General features: G+C 39.2%; 1 protein-coding gene across 4 annotated transcripts in view; it reads left to right on the top strand.

The window, feature by feature from the left end:
• Positions 1 to 15,904, top strand: part of Nucb2 (nucleobindin 2) — a 43,244-nt gene extending 27,340 nt beyond the window's left edge. For 3 of the 4 annotated variants that reach the window (XM_023563292.2, XM_063251796.1, XM_063251797.1), the window contains 9 exons: positions 3,385 to 3,488; positions 4,793 to 4,978; positions 5,320 to 5,410; positions 5,997 to 6,055; positions 6,514 to 6,606; positions 9,501 to 9,590; positions 12,337 to 12,507; positions 13,590 to 13,671; positions 15,879 to 15,904. In XM_023563292.2, coding sequence (XP_023419060.1) covers positions 3,385 to 3,488; positions 4,793 to 4,978; positions 5,320 to 5,410; positions 5,997 to 6,055; positions 6,514 to 6,606; positions 9,501 to 9,590; positions 12,337 to 12,507; positions 13,590 to 13,671; positions 15,879 to 15,889 — 887 coding nt within the window. In that variant the 3' untranslated portion in view covers positions 15,890 to 15,904. Of the gene's footprint in view, positions 1 to 3,384; positions 3,489 to 4,792; positions 4,979 to 5,319; positions 5,411 to 5,996; positions 6,056 to 6,513; positions 6,607 to 9,500; positions 9,591 to 12,336; positions 12,508 to 13,589; positions 13,672 to 14,263; positions 14,370 to 15,878 lie in introns of those variants that run through there. The other variant, XM_063251798.1, reaches the window with a different exon arrangement.
• The last annotated feature ends 3,374 nt before the right edge of the window (positions 15,905 to 19,278 follow it).

Genomic DNA, 19,278 nt, shown 5'->3' with positions numbered 1-19,278 from the left:
CATTATGTACTGCAAATACATAGTAATAAAATTGTAACAGGATTGAAAGGCAGATTACTGGATCCCACCTCCAGGGAATCGAGTTCTGAGAATAAGTAATCTGCATTTTCAACATGCACATCTGTTCACTGCATCGTATTTAGAAAAATGTGTGTGTAGAGCATTAAGCACCCTGCTGGTGAGCAGTCTCAGAAAACAAGTACCAAATTCTGAAATTGGGGATATCAATAAGAAGTAACCTGCTGTAGCCAGACACAGAGGCAGTTCCATCCGTGAGCCCAAGGTGTGTGGATATTTCTTCTTCTTAGGCAACTTTCGTCTCCTCAATCTCGAAAATGTTTTCTCAATTCCAAGGCAGGTGTTAAATTTCATTATCTAAAGAAAATAATCTGATATGGTTTAGAAAATTCATGAATATTTTCTCAATGATGCAGAAATTATGAATAGAATTTCTGATACTTTGAAGAATTTTTGGGGTTTTAATTTTTGATATAATTTTTAAAGTAGGTACATTCACCAGATTTAAAACTACAAGGGGTAAAAAAAAAAAGTACAGAGCAACTGGGTGTGGTGGCATCTGCCCATAAACCCAGTACTCTGGGAGGCGGAGGCAAAATGATTGCAAGTTCAAAAGCAGCCCGGGCAACTTAGCAACTTGGTGAGACCCTGTCTCGACTGAAAAAAATCAAGGGCTGGAAATGTAGCTTAGTGCAAGCTCAGAGGTTTGACCCCCAGAATTGCCAAAAGGAAAAAAAAAGTAGAAAGCAAAATTCTACCTGGTATTTTTGTGCTCTGTCCATGCTCAGTGTTCTGTAATACCATTCTTGTTAAGTTTGTTCTTATATAAACAAATACAATAAAAGCACTCTTATACAAACAGTATCATATAATACACATTTTGTGCACTGGTTTTCCTTTTATAATAAACTTTGGAGATCTTTCTGAATTAATACAGGAGACTATCTTCATTTTTCTATTTTTTTTTACAGCTAGGTAGAATTTTATTATATGCAGATGTACCATAGTTTATTTAACTGGGCTCCTGCTGATGGACATTTGGGTTATTTCTAGTGAATGATGTTGTACAGCACTGTGTATCCATGTGAGACTATCTGTATGAGAACTGGGGATGCAGAGCATTTGCATAGCAGAAGCATGGCCATGGGTTCAGTTCCAGAGGGGGGTAGGGGTAATTAAAAATTGCTATTATATATATATATATATATATATTTCTATAACTTTGATCGATATTCCTACTTTTGCCCCTGTAGAGGTTTTATCAATATGTACATCACCCACCAGCAAAATTCCAAGTTTTGTAGTTCTCTTAGATGGTATAATAGTGCAGTTTTTAATATGTATTTTTCTTATTTAGAGTAAGGTTAAGCATCTTTTCATACATTTCACTGTTTGGTCATATTCTTCAGGGCAAAATCTTATAACAAATCTTTACTTTTTTGGGGAGCGATGCTGGGGCTTGAACTCATGACCACATGCTTGCCAGGCAGGTGCTGTGAGCAAAACTTTTTCTTCATAAGTTAAACTTATAAAGTTAAACTTAGTGCAGGACCATACTAAGAATTCAGTGAAGGGAGGGATGGTGATTCATGTCTATAATCCCAGCTATTCAGGAGGCTGAGACAGGTAGACCTCAACCTTGAGATTATCTTGGGAAACTTATTACAATGCTGTCTTAAATAAAAACAGTATAAAAGTACTGGGCGATATAGCTCAGTAGTAGAGCTCTTGGCTAACATGCTTGAGGTCTTGGGTTCAATCTCTAGTACCACCAATACAATAATAGTAGAAGTATAATAATAATAGTAATAATTCAATAAAGATTTAGCTTAACTAAATGTTTTAGTTCTTTACTTTCTGGCACAGCAGGATGTTCCAGGCTTCTCTTGTACCTCTCCTGCCCTTATCCCTGGAACCAGTCAATTTCCTGAGTTCTGTTTCCCGGTTTGATTTTAACCAGGAATGATATTATAGGCCAAAGTCTACGTGTTCTTGGCTACAGAAGTGTGTTTGCTTCTTGACACTTTCATAAGACAGACCTGTGCACATACACAACTCAAACACACATATACATGCTTATATATGCACATATACATCCTTTAGGTATCCTAAATTCACATAGACAGTGCTAATCCCTATCCCTCTCCATGGAGTTCTTTTTTCCCCCTCATCTTTTTTGAGATGGGGTTTCACTATGCATTTCTGGCTGGCCTTGAACTCTTAGTGATCTAATCCTCCTGCTCAGCCTCCTGTGTGCTGGGATTACTGACCTGCAGTCACCATGCTGGGCTTTTTTTTTTTTTTTTAATGGGATGTGTTGAGGTTGGTCTTGAACTCCTAAACTCAAGTGATCTTCCTGCCCCAGGCTCTCCAGTAGCTGGGATTATAGGTACATGGTGTTGTGCTCAGCTTCCCATAGAATTCTTTCTTGTCTTCCACTGTTCTATATTTGTATATTCCATGGTCCTGAGTGTTAGTCATAATCTCCAACATCAATACATGTGCCCTTTTTTACTCAGTTGAAATAATCCAAAACCACATCAACTTTTGGTTTTTAAATTTTTTTCAAAGAATGACAATTGATGTTTCTTTTTTAAAAAATGTATAGTTCAGTTTTAACTTTCCTGGATTTCATTTTGTATAGATTTCAGTTATTGTTACATGAACAAGTCATTGGAACAGCATGCAAAGAATTGCTTCATCTAAATTTGAGAGCAATTACTTCTTTTAAGAAATTGTTGCTGATGGCTGGGAGTTTTACTCAGCAGCACAAGTGCCTGCCTGGCAAGCACAAGATCATGAATTTGGTCCCAGTACCTCCCCTCTCCAAAAGAAATTGTTGCCAGGCATGGTGACCCACTCTTGTAATCCCAACACTTGGGAGACTGAGGCAGGAGAATCATTTGTAAGTTTGAGACCAGCTTGGGCTACAAAGTGAGCCCAAGGCCAGCCTGAACTGCATAGCAAGACCCTGTCTCAAAAAGATCAAAAAAAAAAAAAAAAAGAAATTATTTAGACCTTTGATGAGGGCTATTTGTTTTATCTAGTTATAAGTGGCATAATTGGTAGTTTGAAAATGATAAAAATATTTTCATTATTAGGCTAATAGTTGAGTAGTCTTTCTAGATATGACATAAAAATATGTGTATTAAATTGTACTCTATTCTAGAGTTAAGGTTATTATTAGCCTCGAATAATAACAAATATATAATAGGTCAGAAAAGTATGAACTCTTATTCTAAAAATTTGAATTTTTAAAATAAAATCAGATAGAAATACATTTGAATGCTTTTCTTTATATATTATGTATGTTTATGTTTCTAGCATCTATTAAATGATCATTACAATTTTCTCATTTTCTTTCAGATATAGGCATGGACCACCAAGCTCTTCTAAAACAATTTGACCACCTTAACCATATGAATCCTGACAAGTTTGAATCCACAGATTTAGATATGCTAATCAAAGCGGTGAGAACAATTCCAGAAATTGTGGTCTTCACTGTGCCTTTGTAGTTTTGTAATTTAAGAAGTAAACTCGAGTGAAAATATAACTTTTATATCTTCTCTAGAATATGGTGGTTTGGTTTTGTTTTTTAAGTAGTACAAGGATTGAACCCAAGGAGTTGCCTCTTTCGCCCTTTTTTAAAATTATGAGATAGGGTGTCGCTCAGTTTCTAAATTGCACAGGCTGAGCTGGAACTTGTGAGCATCCTGCCTCACTACCAGAGTGCTGAGATTTCAGGACCAAACCATCACCCCCAGCTAAAATTTAAAAGAAAGGTGACATAAAGTTTATTAGTACAGATTTCAGTATGAAAATACAGATCTATAATCCCTTTTCCACATTTCCAAAATCCAAAAAAATGAAAAAATTAGTAAAACTTGGCTGACCTGAACTAACCAATTATAGGAATATTATTTGTAATCTTTACCAAGATTACTCAGTGTTTTTATGGATTTCGGTAATATTTTTATTACAGATATTGTAAGTATATCTCATAATAATGGCATATGTACCATAATTCTTTTTTAAAATCTGGAAAATTCCAAAATACATCTGGCCTCAGGGATTTTAGATGAAAGTTTGTAGGCCTCTTATATTTTGTTGGAAAGAAGTTACCAAACTATATGTTATAGTCTGGTTGTTTCCAGATTTAGTGACATGATTAGGAACAATTCTAATTTTCTATATAGTATAGACGTGATACAGTCTCTGACTACTTCTTGTTCTGGAAATTAATTCATATATTTCTTGCTTAGGGAAAATATGTAAAAGTGAAATGAACTTTTAGTTTCTTTGAATATTTACTTCCTGAGTAATAATAGTTACTAAGATAATATAGAAGAATTAACAAAGATTAGTCCAGCGTGGTTTTGTTTTTCTGTACTACCTCTTGTTTCAGAGTCTGCTATTTTTAAGTGATTTTACTGATACTTTCAAAGCATCTCTTTTATTCAATTCAAATGTATCACTGAGCTAGGAATAGTGGTACACACCTATAATCCTAGTGGCTGGGGCAGTTTTGCAAATTCAAGCCCAAACTGGGCAATTTATTGGTACCGGGGATCAAACTCACAACCTCCTACTTGCCAGGCAGGTGCTTATGCCCTGAACCTTCAGACAATTTATTGAGACCCTCTCTCAAAATGAAAAAAATGAAGTGATTGTGTATAGCTCAGTGGTATGACACCCCTGGTAATGATCTCAAATACATTAAACAAAACAAAACAGAGCAAAAACGCCAAAAACCTAATACATTGTTGGTTTCTAGGCAACAAATGATTTGGAACAGTATGACAAGACACGACATGAAGAATTTAAAAAATATGAAATGATGAAGGAACATGAACGGAGAGAATATTTAAAAACATTAGATGAAGAAAAAAGAAAAGAAGAAGAAACTAAGTTTGAAGAAATGAAGAAAAAACATGAAAATCACCCCAAAGTTAATCACCCAGTAAGGATTGTAACTTTACGAAACCACTTTTACATGGAGCCGGGCATGGTGGCTCACGCCTGTAATCCAAGCACTCGGGAGGCTGAGGTGGGAGGATCGTTGTGAGTTCAAGACTAGGCTGGGCTACAAAGTGAGCTCAGGGCAGCCTGAACTGCATAGCGAGACCCTGTCTCGAAAAAAAAAAAAAAAAATAGCAAGATAAAACTTTGTTTTATCACAAATTATTAGTACTTAAATTGTAATTCTTATTTCTGTGAAGTTCCCCAAATTTATATTTTACTGTGAGTCCATGCACATAGATTATATTTTGTTTTGAGCAATTTTTTAAAATTGGTTCACAGGGAAGCAAAGATCAACTAAAAGAGGTATGGGAAGAGACTGATGGATTGGACCCTAATGACTTTGACCCCAAGACATTTTTCAAATTACATGGTAACACATTTGATACAAATATTGATATTTATATCTGCTGTTTGAAAAATTATATTGTCTTTACTCCTAAGTGATTTCTACCAAGGTTAGTTATTGAGTCCTATTGATAGGAAATGCCTAGAGTTTTTCTCTAGTGTAATATGATAATCTTTATTGCTGATAGACAGTATAAAGTATTTTGAATCAATAGCTGCCTTTCTATGTATATTTATTATAAGTAATCATATGGCTTATTGCAAAGTTTCTGTAAGCTGAAGATAATTCTGTGACTAGTTATAGTGTATCTAAAATTTTTTATGCTATAACATTATACTTTATTTTTACTCTATAGCATATTTCTTTATAGTATCTTTTTGGAAAAATGAATGAGATATATTTTTCTAAAAAAATAATGATGGTTTATAAATACAGAATTGTTTTCACTTGGGTCGCTCTGAAGTTTTGTGAGAAAGGCAAAATCCCCTTCAGCATAATGTTGCTTCATGTTAGAACTAATTTGCAAACTGTTTGTAAATAATTGCATTGTAATTATTTATTTTCAAAGGGTTTAAAATCCATTTTTGTATCTGTACCTTATAACCTTTAGATGTCAACAGTGACGGATTCCTGGATGAACAAGAATTAGAAGCCCTGTTTACTAAGGAGGTAAATTAGTTTAATAAATACTCAGTGTTCTTGTTCTGTCTCATTTTATCTTAGTCATGTTCTTGTTACTGAGACACAGTAACTGACACCCACAAATTGAAGGAAGATTATTTTGACTCCCAGTTTGTGGAGGTTTCAGTCCCTAGTCCTAGCTGCAAAGTAGGATAGCCTGGCAAAGGGGGATGGTGGAATGGGCATAGTCATGGCAAGCAGGAAGCAAAGTAAAGGAAGAGCCAGGAAGGGCAGGAAGCCTTTCTAGGTCTCACCCCAGTGAAGAGACCCCACTTCTGAACAGCAAGTCAGCTGTAACCTCCCTAATCCAAACATCTCCCAAGCCCCACTGTTGAGCACATGTAGGTCTTGGTGGGGGATATACATACAGATATAAACCATAACACATTTTTTTTCCTTCTGTTACTTTCTCTTCCTTCATGTTGATTTTTAAATTTTCTTGTTAGTTGGAGAAAGTGTATGATGCCCAAAATGAAGAGGATGATATGGTGGAAATGGAGGAAGAAAGGCTTAGAATGAGAGAACATGTAATGAATGAGGTATGTTTTAAAAGTTTAAGGTATTTTTTTGTTTCTATGGACTCTTCAAGGTCTTTCAATAAATGTTACCATAAGATGGAAAAACAAACATTCAGAACAACGATTTAATTGAATTTTGCGTTTCTGATTTATCATATTAATCACCTTGTATAAATACAATAATTTATAACTTTAAAATATTTTATGATACATGTATAAAAATCTTTATTGGGAGATAATGAAAAAAGTTAAGCCCAATATTTGACATTTTAAAAACCTACATTATTAGAGGTTGTGTATCCCTGATCTAAGAATCTGAAACAAATTATTCCAAAATCCAAAACTGAAAACACTGAGAAGATGCCAGATGAGGAAACACCACATCATGAAATTTTGTTTCATGTACCAGATATTTTACAATATTGTGTAAAATTATTTCTAGGCTGTGTGTGTACACATATGAAACATAAATTAATTCTTTGTAGACTAGGATTTAATCCATAATATACCTCAATATGTATTTGCAAGTATTCCAAAACTTTTCCTTTAAAATAAAATACATGGTTTATCTTTTTTTTTTCTTTTTTTGGTACCGGGAATCGAATTCAGGACCCTGCAGTTGCCAGGCAGGCACTCATGCCCCTGCACTATATCTCCAGCCCTTAAAATACAAGATAAACACTGGCTCCAATCAATTTGGATAAGAGATGCTCATCCTATACTAAGAGAACCCCAAAACCTTTTTTTGACTTCTGACAACAAATGTTCATTTCTTGTTTCCATTATATAAACTGAAAAGGCTGCCTTGGCAAGCTGGGCTCTGTATTTCTTCTAATTTTCAGACTGCAGGGGTAGGCACCATGTTATATCAGGGATTTAAGAAACCCTAGGCCAAATCCTGTGATAGTATTCTTATGCTCAGGACTCAGCTGTAGCAAACTTCAGGGCTGCTTATTTCTCTTTGGCTGAGTTGTGACCATGTCAAGGCCCTGGCAGCGAGGAGGAGTATCTGTCTTTCTCTTAGAGGAGGCTTCAGTGAGTCACATGACCCTAAGCTGGATGTTCACTTCTGTTCCAGCAAGGGGCATTGTTGGGAATAGAAACACCAAACCATCACCGAGTCCATTTCAGTGTTTCATCTGATATTTGGCATTCGCTACATATGTCACTTGCTCTTTCTTGACGTGATCTCTTCACTTGGCCTCTGGGAAACCAAACCTTAGTTTCTTCAGATTCTGTTTCTTGTCAGTCTTCCCTGCTGCCTGTCATTCTTCTTCCTAAGTTCTAAGCATTGCCATGCCTTGGGCCTGTCTCCTTTCTATTTTCATTCTTTCCTTAGATGATTATGAAGTCTTATGTCTCTCTCTGCTCTACAAGGTGGTGAACGCAAAATTGTTATTGTAATTTCTCTGTCTGTGACAGACTTGTATGTTTGACTTTTTCCCTGGCAGTGTTAATATGAATCTTCAATAGATCTTTGGTCTTTATTCCAGGAAGTGAATCATGATTTGCGGTGTTGTTCAAATCACACCGTCCTTCCCCTCTCCTTCCTTCACACCTGGTCTGACTCTACAGGTCCATTTTCATCCAGCTTCCAGCAGATTCTGAATCTTTCTGCTCCTGCTGCTTCTGAGTCCTGGTCTCTGTGCTTCTGCTCCTTACCCCACTGCAGTCTCTTCCCCACACTGCAGGCAGAGGAGCCTCTGCACAGCACGAGGTGTCAGCTTAGGGTGGTCTGTGCTCTCAGGGCCGCAGTGGCTGCTATTTGACTGAGAGTCTGAGTCCCAGTCTCCCTGTGTCCTGAAGATCACTGTGTGACTGCACTCACCTGGCTTCACCTTCTCCCGTGTCCACTGACCACATCTCCTGCTCTGGCCATGAGGGTCTTCGTGGTGCTCTTCTCTCCCTAAGCTTCTCCCACTTCAGGGCCTGGGAACTGGAATTTTCTTCTCTGTGCAACACTCCCTCGGACCACCACAGGGTCTCACTTCTACCAGATCTGAGCTCAGACTTTCACTCTTCTCAGAGACCCTTGGTCCTCCTGATGAAGACATTTCCCTTTTTTTGCAATGCTTGACTTGTCCTGCTCCAAAGAAAATACTAATATGGACATCATATGTAGGTTCACTGAAGCTCAGTACTCCACTTCGCTTATTTTTCACCTGAAATAATTGAGCTGTTAATGCTGAATTGGAATCTTTGTTGAGTGGTGGCACCTAAGTTTCCAATGAACTTCTTTGGCCTTTATAAAGTTCATCTTTGTAACTGAATTTACCACAAACTGGAAGGCATTGAAGAGGATTTTGAGAGCTGTTGACTTTTGTTTTGAGTTATTAAGTTCTATCATTTCAAGAAAAAATGCTAAGAGCATTTAAATTTAAACTCCTTTATGCATGGCTACAACATTGTAGATTGGTGTTTTTGCTCAAGCAGGTAGCTGCAAGGATTATAGAGGCTGGGTATGGAGGTAGATATCTGTAATTCCAGCACTTGGAAGGTTGAGACAGGAAGATACCATGAGTTCAAGGCAAGCGTGAACTACCTAGCAAGACCCTATGGCGGGGGTGGGGGGTGGGTGGGAGAAGAATTGTAGATGTTCTAGATATTCTGGTGGGAGAACAAGACAATACCAGCCTGACCAGTCAGATTGGCCAGTTCAAATGTATTGAATTTTGGACTATCAGATACATAGACAGCTTGTATTTTCAAACTGGAATTATAGAGAAAGACACCTATTTTCTGACAGTATAATATGGATGGTTTTGTTTCAATTTATTTCCCTCTAATTTCTGTGGATGTTAGGCTAGCCCTAATTGCTATGTTTATGTAGTAGTATCTATGAGAAGACATGTTCATATTTGAGTAAACTAATAAAGCTGCTATTTTATAGTGCATGTACATTTTCTGTTAATCAGGTTGATACAAACAAAGACCGATTGGTGACTCTGGAAGAATTTTTGAAAGCTACAGAAAAAAAGGAATTCTTGGAGCCAGACAGCTGGGAGGTAATAAAACCTACTTTAAATGGTATATATAGTCAAGAACTTTTGTATCAGTTTAATGTGCTTTTCACTTTGATTTCAAATTATGCTTGTATGTATCATCTTACTGTTCTGAGTTCTTAGAAAGCTCGTACCAGTTGATTTGTTTATTTGTAATCATACTATAGAGAATTAGAAATCTTAATTATGCTTTGTTCTAAGTATGAATAATGTGTTGCTGAAATTTTAAGTATAAATACATTAAAAGAACAAATTAGAAGTCATTTGTTTCTCCCACTTAGATGTAGACTTTAAATTAAGCATCATAAGAAATATTATCAGCTTACACATATACATATGTATACCATACAGTATGAAGTATATCCCTTTTTTTTGAGACAAGGTCATACTGTGTAGTCCAGGATGGCCTCAAGCTTGTAGTAATCCTCCTCCCTCAGCTTCCTCAGTGCTGGGATTATAGGCATGTACCACCACACCTAGCTATGATTACTTTAAGTTTATAGACACACATATATCCATATATTAAATATCTATGCTATACAAATGAAATTATTAAACAGTAATATTTCATGAACATTATCCAATAGCAGCCTTCATAAACATGATTTAAAATATGACTAATACCCTTTATAGCATCATTTATATAACCATTCCTCCAAATATGGAAATTTACAGTAAATTCTAATGTTACTATAATAAATTACATTATTCATTATATTTATTGTCACGTATTATTCAGACATATGTGTGCCATCTTTGATGATTTCTTGATATTTATTCCCAGGACTAGAACTATTCCCATGGTTTATGAATGCTTTTTTTAGTTTCTCATTATATCTTGTCAAATTGTTGCAGAAAAGTATACCAGTTAAATATACCACAGCCAACTTGTATAAATGAGTGCATATACAGTTTTTAAAAAGTAGGAGGTACTGTCCAAACTAGATTAGAGAGACTGTTGGCCATTTTTCCACATAAAAAATTAAAAGAATATCTGTTAGGTGTATCCATAATGACTCCGTGTAAATTCCTCATTACCTATTCCTTTCAGTCACCTGTTCCTGTGATGGTGATAAAGGGTGATTTTCTAATGTCGTCATTCCCTCTGCACTTGTAAACTGGCTTCTCACTATAAGGAAGAATCTATCCCTCCACCCAGTATTTCTCCCTATGCCAGTATAGACTCATGGCCTTCTATTTTATTCAACAAACTTAAAACCTGTTATTATTAATTTCCATGGCCAGATCACCCCAGAGTTGCCCAGTCAGAGTTTTTACTGGCTTTCATGCACATTTTGACACGCCCCAGTCATTCTGTGAGGTCTTCCCTGCTTTGTTCTAAGAAGACTTTTAAGGTCCATCTTGTTATTTCTGTGCTAACCTCAAATCAACACTGATATCTCCAAATTCATTCCAATGCCTCAGATTTCAATGAAGCGTTTGTCTTTTTGTTCTTTCCATGTTTCACGTGAAATCTAACTCTCACGTTGGGGAAAACACAAAAATATTTCATGTATTTCCTCAACCCTAGAATGTACAAAGACGGCAGAATTCCTGATTCATGCCTCTAAAATGTTTGAGCTCAATACTTCTTTAGATTTTTGTTTTTTACCAGAGGACATAGTCTCCAAATAGTGATCAATAATTTCAGGGTTATTTTTTCCCTTTTCTCCTACTGTGGGTTATTTTATTAATTAAGATAAAAACACTGTTTGTTTGCTTCTGTGTTCATATTCAACTTGGGGTTTTCCTGTCATGTCAGTTGTCTTTTTGTTTCCCTTCCTTCTTTCTTTTTTTTAAAATTTATTTTATTTGAAAGAGAATAGAACCCAAACAAAAGAAAACAAAATAAAGCTAATCAAAGCAAAGCAGTGAAAGTGGTACAGATCTTCAAAACGGGACAGCAGGAAATTAGCAATGGCTACCATAATATATCTTGCTATCTTCACACCAGTGTTCCAATAAAATGGAACAAAAAAATTGCATTTCAAAAACAAGACAGGAGGAAATCCCCCACAGTTGCCACAGTGTACACTGCCATTCTCCAGGTAGATGTTGAGACCACCAGTCCCAGGCCTGCAGAGTCCACCTAACAATACGTGTAACCCTGAGTCCTCATCAGCAGGGCCAGCGGAGAGGATGGACGGGGGATGGATGGATGCTCTTCTGGTTTTTCAGCCCAAGCATCAGCTATGCACAGGAAGGTGTAGTTTCTCTTCTGGCTGAGGCCATTATGAATCAGCCTAGCGAGACTTTCTTTTTCTTTCTTTCTTTCTTTCTTTCTTTCTTTCTTTCTTTCTTTCTTTCTTTCTTTCTTTCTCTTTCTCTCTCTTTCTTTTCTTTCTTTCTTTCTCTTTCTCTTTCTTTTCCTTTTCTTTCTTTCTTTCTTTCTTTCTTTCTTTCTTTCTTTCTTTCTTTCTTTCTTTTTCTTTCTTTGTCTAAAAGATCTACATGTTTTCCAAAAGTTGAATGTGTACTGAAAGAAGTTTTGTCCCTTCTTGAACTATTTTTGTCCTTTCTACCCAGTTCTTACCATTGACCTTTATAATACAGGGCCATTAGTGTCTGAGTTTTCTTCCCATTTTTCCTTTTGCTCAAATGAATACATAAATACATATTTTAATTTATCTTTTTTCACTCAAAAGGAATAACATATTTATATTTTCCTAATCACAGAATTTAAAAGCTAAATCAAACCTTATTACTGTATTTCTACAGTTATTATTTTCTCAGTTTCATTTTCTTTTAGACATTGGATCAGCAACAGTTCTTCACAGAAGAAGAACTAAAAGAGTTTGAAAGTATTATTGCTTTAGAAGAAAATGAGCTTAAGAAGAAGGCAGAGGAGCTTCAGAAACAGAAGGAAGAGCTGCAGCGTCAGCATCACCAGCTGGAGGCTCAGAAGCAGGAGTATCATCAGGTGGCAGTTTATAAAAGGACTATGATACTAAAATGTGTGCTAAAGTCTTGCAGAATTTCCAAGCAAATGGAGAGGAAATAGGAAGATTTGAATAGGTGTGCGGACCCAGCCTCTTAGAGTCCCAAAGCAGGCTGAGCCCTGGACCAGAGGAGAGGCCCCTTTACACAGTGTGTGGAGTCAGGCAGTTAAAGGTACAAAAGGGACACAGAGGCAGTCACCTTAGCACCCCATCTTATGTCAGGCTTCACAGGGGAGCACTCTGTGCATCTCCGGGTGTCAGGATGCTAGAAGCATGTTTACGGCCCGGGATTGTCACTTTTCCCTGAGAGAACAGCTTCAAGTGTCTCTCATCCGTGAGAAGGCACAGGACCCCATTCCCGAGGGACAGGTAGCCTGAGCGGCTACTTGCCTAGTGCTGGAGATTTTTTCATTTTTTAACTTTTTCTTGGGTTTGTGAGACAGGGTCTCACTGTGCAGGTCAGGCTGGCCTTGAATTCAAAGTGATCCTCCTGCCTCAGCTTACTGACCTAGAGATGTTAACATTTTTTTGGGAGAGGCCTCTGAGCTGTGCTGCAGACACCTGGAGTTTCAGCCACTTGAGAGGCTGAGTAAGAACTGCTCAGGTCAAGGAATTTAAGTATAGTCTGTGCTGCAGAGTGCGATACCATCTCCAAAGAGAGAAAAAGACTGTGAGGGCTCCTGAGGAGGATCAGCAGTAGAATGTGAGCTCAGCATGTGTAATCTTTCCTCCCCATTCCTGAAGAATAGGGGCTGGGGATTTAGCTCAATGGTTCAAGCACTTTCCTGGTAAGTGTGAGGTTGTGATTTCAATCCCCTTAACCAAAGAGAGGGAAAAAAGAAGAAAAAAGTGCAGCCATTTGCTGCTTGTTGAAAGCCTCTGTTTTTGTAATACTACTTCTATACAATTACCATATTTTAAATTTTATCATTTTTCAACTGCTGCTTTAATATTTTCATGTCTAACACTACTTAGTCCATTTACTGTGCTTTGTCAAAGCTTAAACATATAATAGACAATCAAATAATATTCATTTATAGGATTGTCTTTTTGCATTCACCAGGCTGTGCAGCTGATGGAACAAAGAAAGTTACAACAAGGAATTGCTCCATCTGGTTCAACTGGAGAACTAAAGCTCGAGCCACGTATGTAATTCTTAGTTTGTTGAAACATATAAATCACTGTGAATTGACATCCACACCTCAAATATATTATAAGTTTAGATTATTATAGTTTTGTCTATATGGCTTTAGAGATAGAGAAATTCCCACTATAGGAAAATGATAAATTCTCAAAAATTTATGCATCAATCTTTTTTTTTTTTGGTACCTGAGATCGAACTCACAACCACAGGCTTGCCAGGCAGGCACTTATGCCACTGAGCTAAATCCCCAGCCCTGTGCACCAGTTTAGGCAGGAAGACTTCTGAGAGTTCAAGGCCAGCTAGGACTCCATAGTGAGTTCAAGGTGAGCCTAAACTAAAAGTCAGATCGTGTCTCAAAAACAAAATAAAAACAAAAAAGTGGTATAACTCAATAACCATATTTATGGTGAAAGGATTTATTTCACCATGATTGTCTAATCAATTATACTCTTATCAGTGTTAAAATTTTAACCTGAACTATATACAATGTTAAAAAAAATCTTTATATATTTGCAAATAAACAAGCATTCAGAATTGAGGAAGACATGTTTAAAGTGAGTATCTTTTGACTAGAGAATATTTCTTTTGAACAGACACTTGAAGTTCCGAAGTCCATGAGAACTTGGAAAAGAACTGCTCATCAACATGTTTCATCTTTTAACACCTTTTCTTTTTGCTCAATAAATATTTTAAAGCACATTTGGAATAAAGGAAGATATATTTACAATTAGAACACTATTTTTTGGGACACATATACACAAGAATTGAAACCTAGCACAGGCAGCAAGGAAACAAGCTAGCATTCACACCTCCCTTCTCTGTTCTACTTGAGAGATGGAGTGGTTTATGCTATAATGAATGAAGCTATCAATTCAGGGAGAAATCTCTGCCTATAGCTTTTTCAATAAATTGCTCCCACTTATAAAGATAGGCATTCCTGTACGGATGCTATTTAGTCAGCGTTTATCAGAGGAAAGACTAAAAATAGAACATGTAATTTATAGGATTTATTATTTTATAATAGTCACCCAAAGAATCAAAAGTAGAAAAGTATAGAATACTGTACATACAATAGAAACCTAAAGAATCCAGCTGAAGACCTGGAGCCCAGTGCACTGTCTGTCCTCCATGAGTCCATCTAGAGTCCTAAAGCCCACTACAGTGCCTCATGCAAGTCTGCATTAAAGGTCTGCACTGGGAAGCCCCAAAGCTCAGTGGTGGAAGCTAGAAAGTCTACAACAGGGGAATGAAAGATCTGTGCCAACAGCCTAAGGATCTTCACTGGACCCAGGAAGCAGTGCTCAACATAAAGACCAGAATTCCTCTGAAAAGAAATGCAGCCATCTTCAGGGACAGTGAGGACCCGAGCTCCTCTGATTACAGAAATAATTCAGTTGATACCAGGAAAAACTCAGAGTCACATTCAGTATAGTGTGGGGATCTGTTCACACACTAGAGAGTCAAAGAATCCCCCTCAGGGCCTCAATCCCACTGCAGTGTCTTGCACAGGTCCAGTCCAAGGCTTCCAGCCCAGGGAACTGTCCTCTAATAGGCCAACTGGAGGTCTTCAGACCACGACAATGTCTCATTTAAGTCTGTATCAAGAAACTGCACTGGGAAAACCCAAAGGCCACTGGTGGAAGCTAGAAAACCTGCACCAGTGGGAGGAAGGATCTGTGCCAGCAGCCTGAGGATCTAAACTGGAGCCAGGAAGCCATGCTCAATGTGAGGACCAGAGACAGAGCTTCCCTGAAAAGAACCACAGCCATCTTTAGTGATAGCAAGGATCAGAGCTCCTCCGGTGATGAAAACAGCTCAGTTCACACCTGGCAAGCCAGCTTGACAGGCTTGTGCAGGAGAGTCAACAGTGCACCATCTTCTGCTCCAGTTCTGCTCTTAGGCTGTTAGCAACAATCCTCAGGTGGGCCTTCCACATGCAGCACTTCGCTGGTGCCGTTCAGAGGGTGTTACAAGGTGACTGCCAGGTATCCATCCATTAGAGAGCCTCAATATGGCCTTTGAACCAATGTCTCCTTGATACAGTTACTCTACGAAGTCCCCAGTATTCCTCAGGGTTTCCTGGGCACTTTTAGCATTCTGTAGCCTATACCAAATAGAAATTCTTTAACTCAATAGGTTTTCTACCACCTCAGGTCAGTTTTCATTCATGTATTACTCTATATCTTTTAAATTTCACCTCTGCTACAGGTAAACAGTAAAACTAAGATAATGGAGGAGTTTCTCCCTTCAGAAAAGCGGCCTAGAAGTAGGCGACATCAAGTTCCCATCTTGTCATTCTGCTGTCCTCAGTCCTTGATTTCAATCTTCAGGTTCCCTCACTCTAGGGGCCAAACATGGCTCCTGAAGGCAAGGGGACACTGGCAAGAACTTTCCCTGTTGCATCACCTGCCTTCAGGCACTTTTCAAAGTCCTGCAGCTCTTGGATTTGCATCTCATTGGCCAGGAGTGTGTCACAGGGCCACCACACTTGCTGAGGAAGCCAAGAATCCACAGGGAAATTCTCATGCTGAAAGTTAAGTTTTTTGCTTTAACTAGGAAGATAAAATAATAGAAGGAACTTTTTCGTTGACACTTTTCAGTTTTATATCAAATCACCAGGGTTGGTTACCTAAAGCTCTGTGTTCATTTTTCTTTTGTGACAGAAAGCATTCATTCCTCCCACCTCATGAAAATACTATCAGAAATGTGAGCCATTCTTGATATTAGCTCTAAGACCATGACATCCAGGTATCTCACCTCCCTCGAGTTTGCATATGAGTTCACATGCAGACTAAAAAGGCATCATTTCTATTCCTAATAGGACAGCATGCATAATGCATAGGGGCAAGAAAGCTGCAGTAAAATTGACCTTTTACAAAAGGGAAAACTAGCAACCCACTAGTGACTTCTCTACAGCAATTTAAAAAAGTATGTCACATCAAAGCAACAATAACAACAAAAAAACCCAAAACAACCACCCCCCGCCAAAACAACAATAACAACAAAAACAAACAAACAAAAAAACCAACCCAAGACACTGCTACACTATATGACTGAATACTTGGTTTGCCCTGAACACAACCATCACGTAGAGCGACCCTGTCCCCACCATGGTTCCCATCCTTTCCCCTCATCTCAACCCCACAGTCTAGGACACTCTGACCCCACCCCTGGATTCCATCCAAAATCGACTACATATCCCTCTCCAGTCTGACCTTTCCTATCCTGTCCAACAACAGTATCCCCTCCTCACCTACCCAAGTGAACTTACAACCTGTCCTTTCTCACCTGTTGGGCCACAGCCTCCAATTCCTGTCACCTCTTCTTACATTACATGTTTAGAAGTTTGTTTTTCAGTTTTTGTTTGTTGGTTTTCAAGTAAAGCATCCTCCATCTTGTGGCACTGGCAGTAGAAGAGACAGCTTACACATAAGACCGTGGAAAAGGAGCATTTGTTATGGCCTGAGTTGACGGTGGGTGTTCATAAAAGCTGAGAACTAGAGAATAAAGGGTGGAGAAGCACCTGGGATTGGATAGAGAATGTTTCTGCCTGCAACACCTACTAGCCAGTGGATCCCCTGTCCTCCCACTGTCGGATCCTACCGGCATAACCCTTGCCAAGCCCCAGCTTCTTGTTGGTGGAATAAAATAGCTGACTCCCACGTGATAAAGCAGGAAAGGTTCATTTCAGCTCAAGGTTTGTAGAGGCTTCAGTCCATGGCTGGCTGCTCCCAGGCAGGCAGCGGGAGGAGGAGCAGGGCAGAAGAGAAATGGTTCCTTCCTGGGGTCAGGCAGGAATCCTGAGTGCAGTGTGTATAGGATTTAGTCTCAAGTATAACAACTGCAAGTCTAAAAGCCTGGGCAGCTGGAGCCAGGCGTGGGCCCAGGATGCCCTGAACCATAGGGGCGCTGGCAAGGGGCTGGGTGCTCTCAGAAGGGGCCCAGGCTTGGGCAGGCAGGGAGCCAAGAGGCAAGCAGAGTCATCTTAGTGACACAGTTTTGAGAGCTGGGGTGGGGATCTAGGGTTAGGGTGGGGATTGCTGCAGAGTTCTGGTGGCCCTGCAGGCCCTTTTTTTTTTTTTTAAACCAAGGCTGGGCTAGGCTGGTCTAGGTCCCACCAAGAGGCCACTTCCTGAGCCCCTCCAGCCCCCACAGTAGCTCCAGGAGGCAGGAAGACAGGAGTGTTGTGGATGAGCAGGCTTAAGGTGATGAATAAAGAGTGACACAGCACCTGACAGGAATAAGGAGGAGGGAGCTGGAGGCAGAGAGAACAGTCTTCCAAGCCCTGAACTGAGGAGCCCACACAGGGCTGATGGTGCAGGTGTTAAAGAACAGACAGTGAAAAGCAGAGAAGGGGACCCAACCAATCCACTCTAGTGCCTGGAAATTTTACAGATAATAATTCATTAAGTCTCTCAGTGATTTTATAATTGTTGCACATTCCTCAAAGCATGTATTAGATTTTTCCCTCATGTCATCATCTAAAAATTAAAAAGCTCTTTGTCTGGTAAACTCTACAGTCATGGGATGGATGTATCACAATTGCTGTTCAGTGCTTTAGGTAATCCAGCAGGTCAGGGAAGAGTTGATAGCTCCTCTTAAGAACACAGAGGACTGCAGTGGGATGACCCCATCAGCTTCCTGGCATCTCCAGCAAGCCTTCCAGTCCTGTCCACAATTAATGCATAAAGGAAAAACAGCTTTTCCAAGTCTTGGTGTAGGGATTAGGGGTAGGAAATAAAGCCAGGTCGTAGCCTGTTTCATCATCACCAGTCAGGACACTGGGCTGCGGGCAGGGATAACAGAGAGGGCTGGTGGCAGAGTGGGAAGGAAGCTGGCAGCGGGCAGAGGGCAGGCTGAGGTGTCACTGCTCATGCCCCAGCCTGCAGGCCTCTTCTGTCTTCCTTACCGGGCTCTGCACCTCGCGAGTAAAGGGCTCTCCCCCAAAGTCAAAATGACCATGAAAGGTAAATATTTTGATGAGTTCAGCACACAGATGCAGCCACAACAGGGCCACTCCAGGCACCTGCACACGTGCATGCCCTCAACAAGTGGCAAGAATGGTGGGGCAGGTGTGTCCAAGTAGAGATGGTACATTTTGAGGAAGGATAATGACAACGTGTCTCTTATGAGGAAATTTTCAAATTTACACATCCCCAGTGGATTTTCCTCACACCTCACCCAGGTGTTAGAAAGGTAAGGGAGGTCCTGTGGAAGCACAGGACTTGGAGAGGCAGAGCCCACTGAGATGTGAGGTCATCACAGGTGGTGGGCAAATAACACACTGGGCAGGACTGCTTGCTCCTGATTCTGCTCCTGTGGACACCAACAAAGGCACTGAGCTGCTAGTCCCAAAATACAGCTCATACAAATTGGGCACTATGTAATCTGGAAAGACTAAGCAAAGTAGTGCTACCAGCTTGTGTATTTTCTATATTGTACTTTTTAATCAGAATGCAATTGTTTTACTTTAAACAAGCCTGTGTCCAGGGCTTTCAATAGATTGGGGATGGAGCTGCTCTGCTACTTAGGAAACCCCTAGCAGGAAGCCTGTGGTCTACCAACGGTTCAGAGCCAGATTCCTCACCCATATGAGTTAAGTGCTGGC

This window comes from Cavia porcellus, unplaced genomic scaffold (genome assembly GCF_034190915.1).
Source record: "Cavia porcellus strain 051 isolate PalLab524CR breed Dunkin Hartley unplaced genomic scaffold, mCavPor4.1 scaffold_6, whole genome shotgun sequence".
Lineage (NCBI taxonomy): Eukaryota > Metazoa > Chordata > Mammalia > Rodentia > Caviidae > Cavia > Cavia porcellus.
The sequence above is the reverse complement of the archived record's forward strand: the minus strand, read 5'-3'. Positions and strand labels throughout refer to the sequence as shown.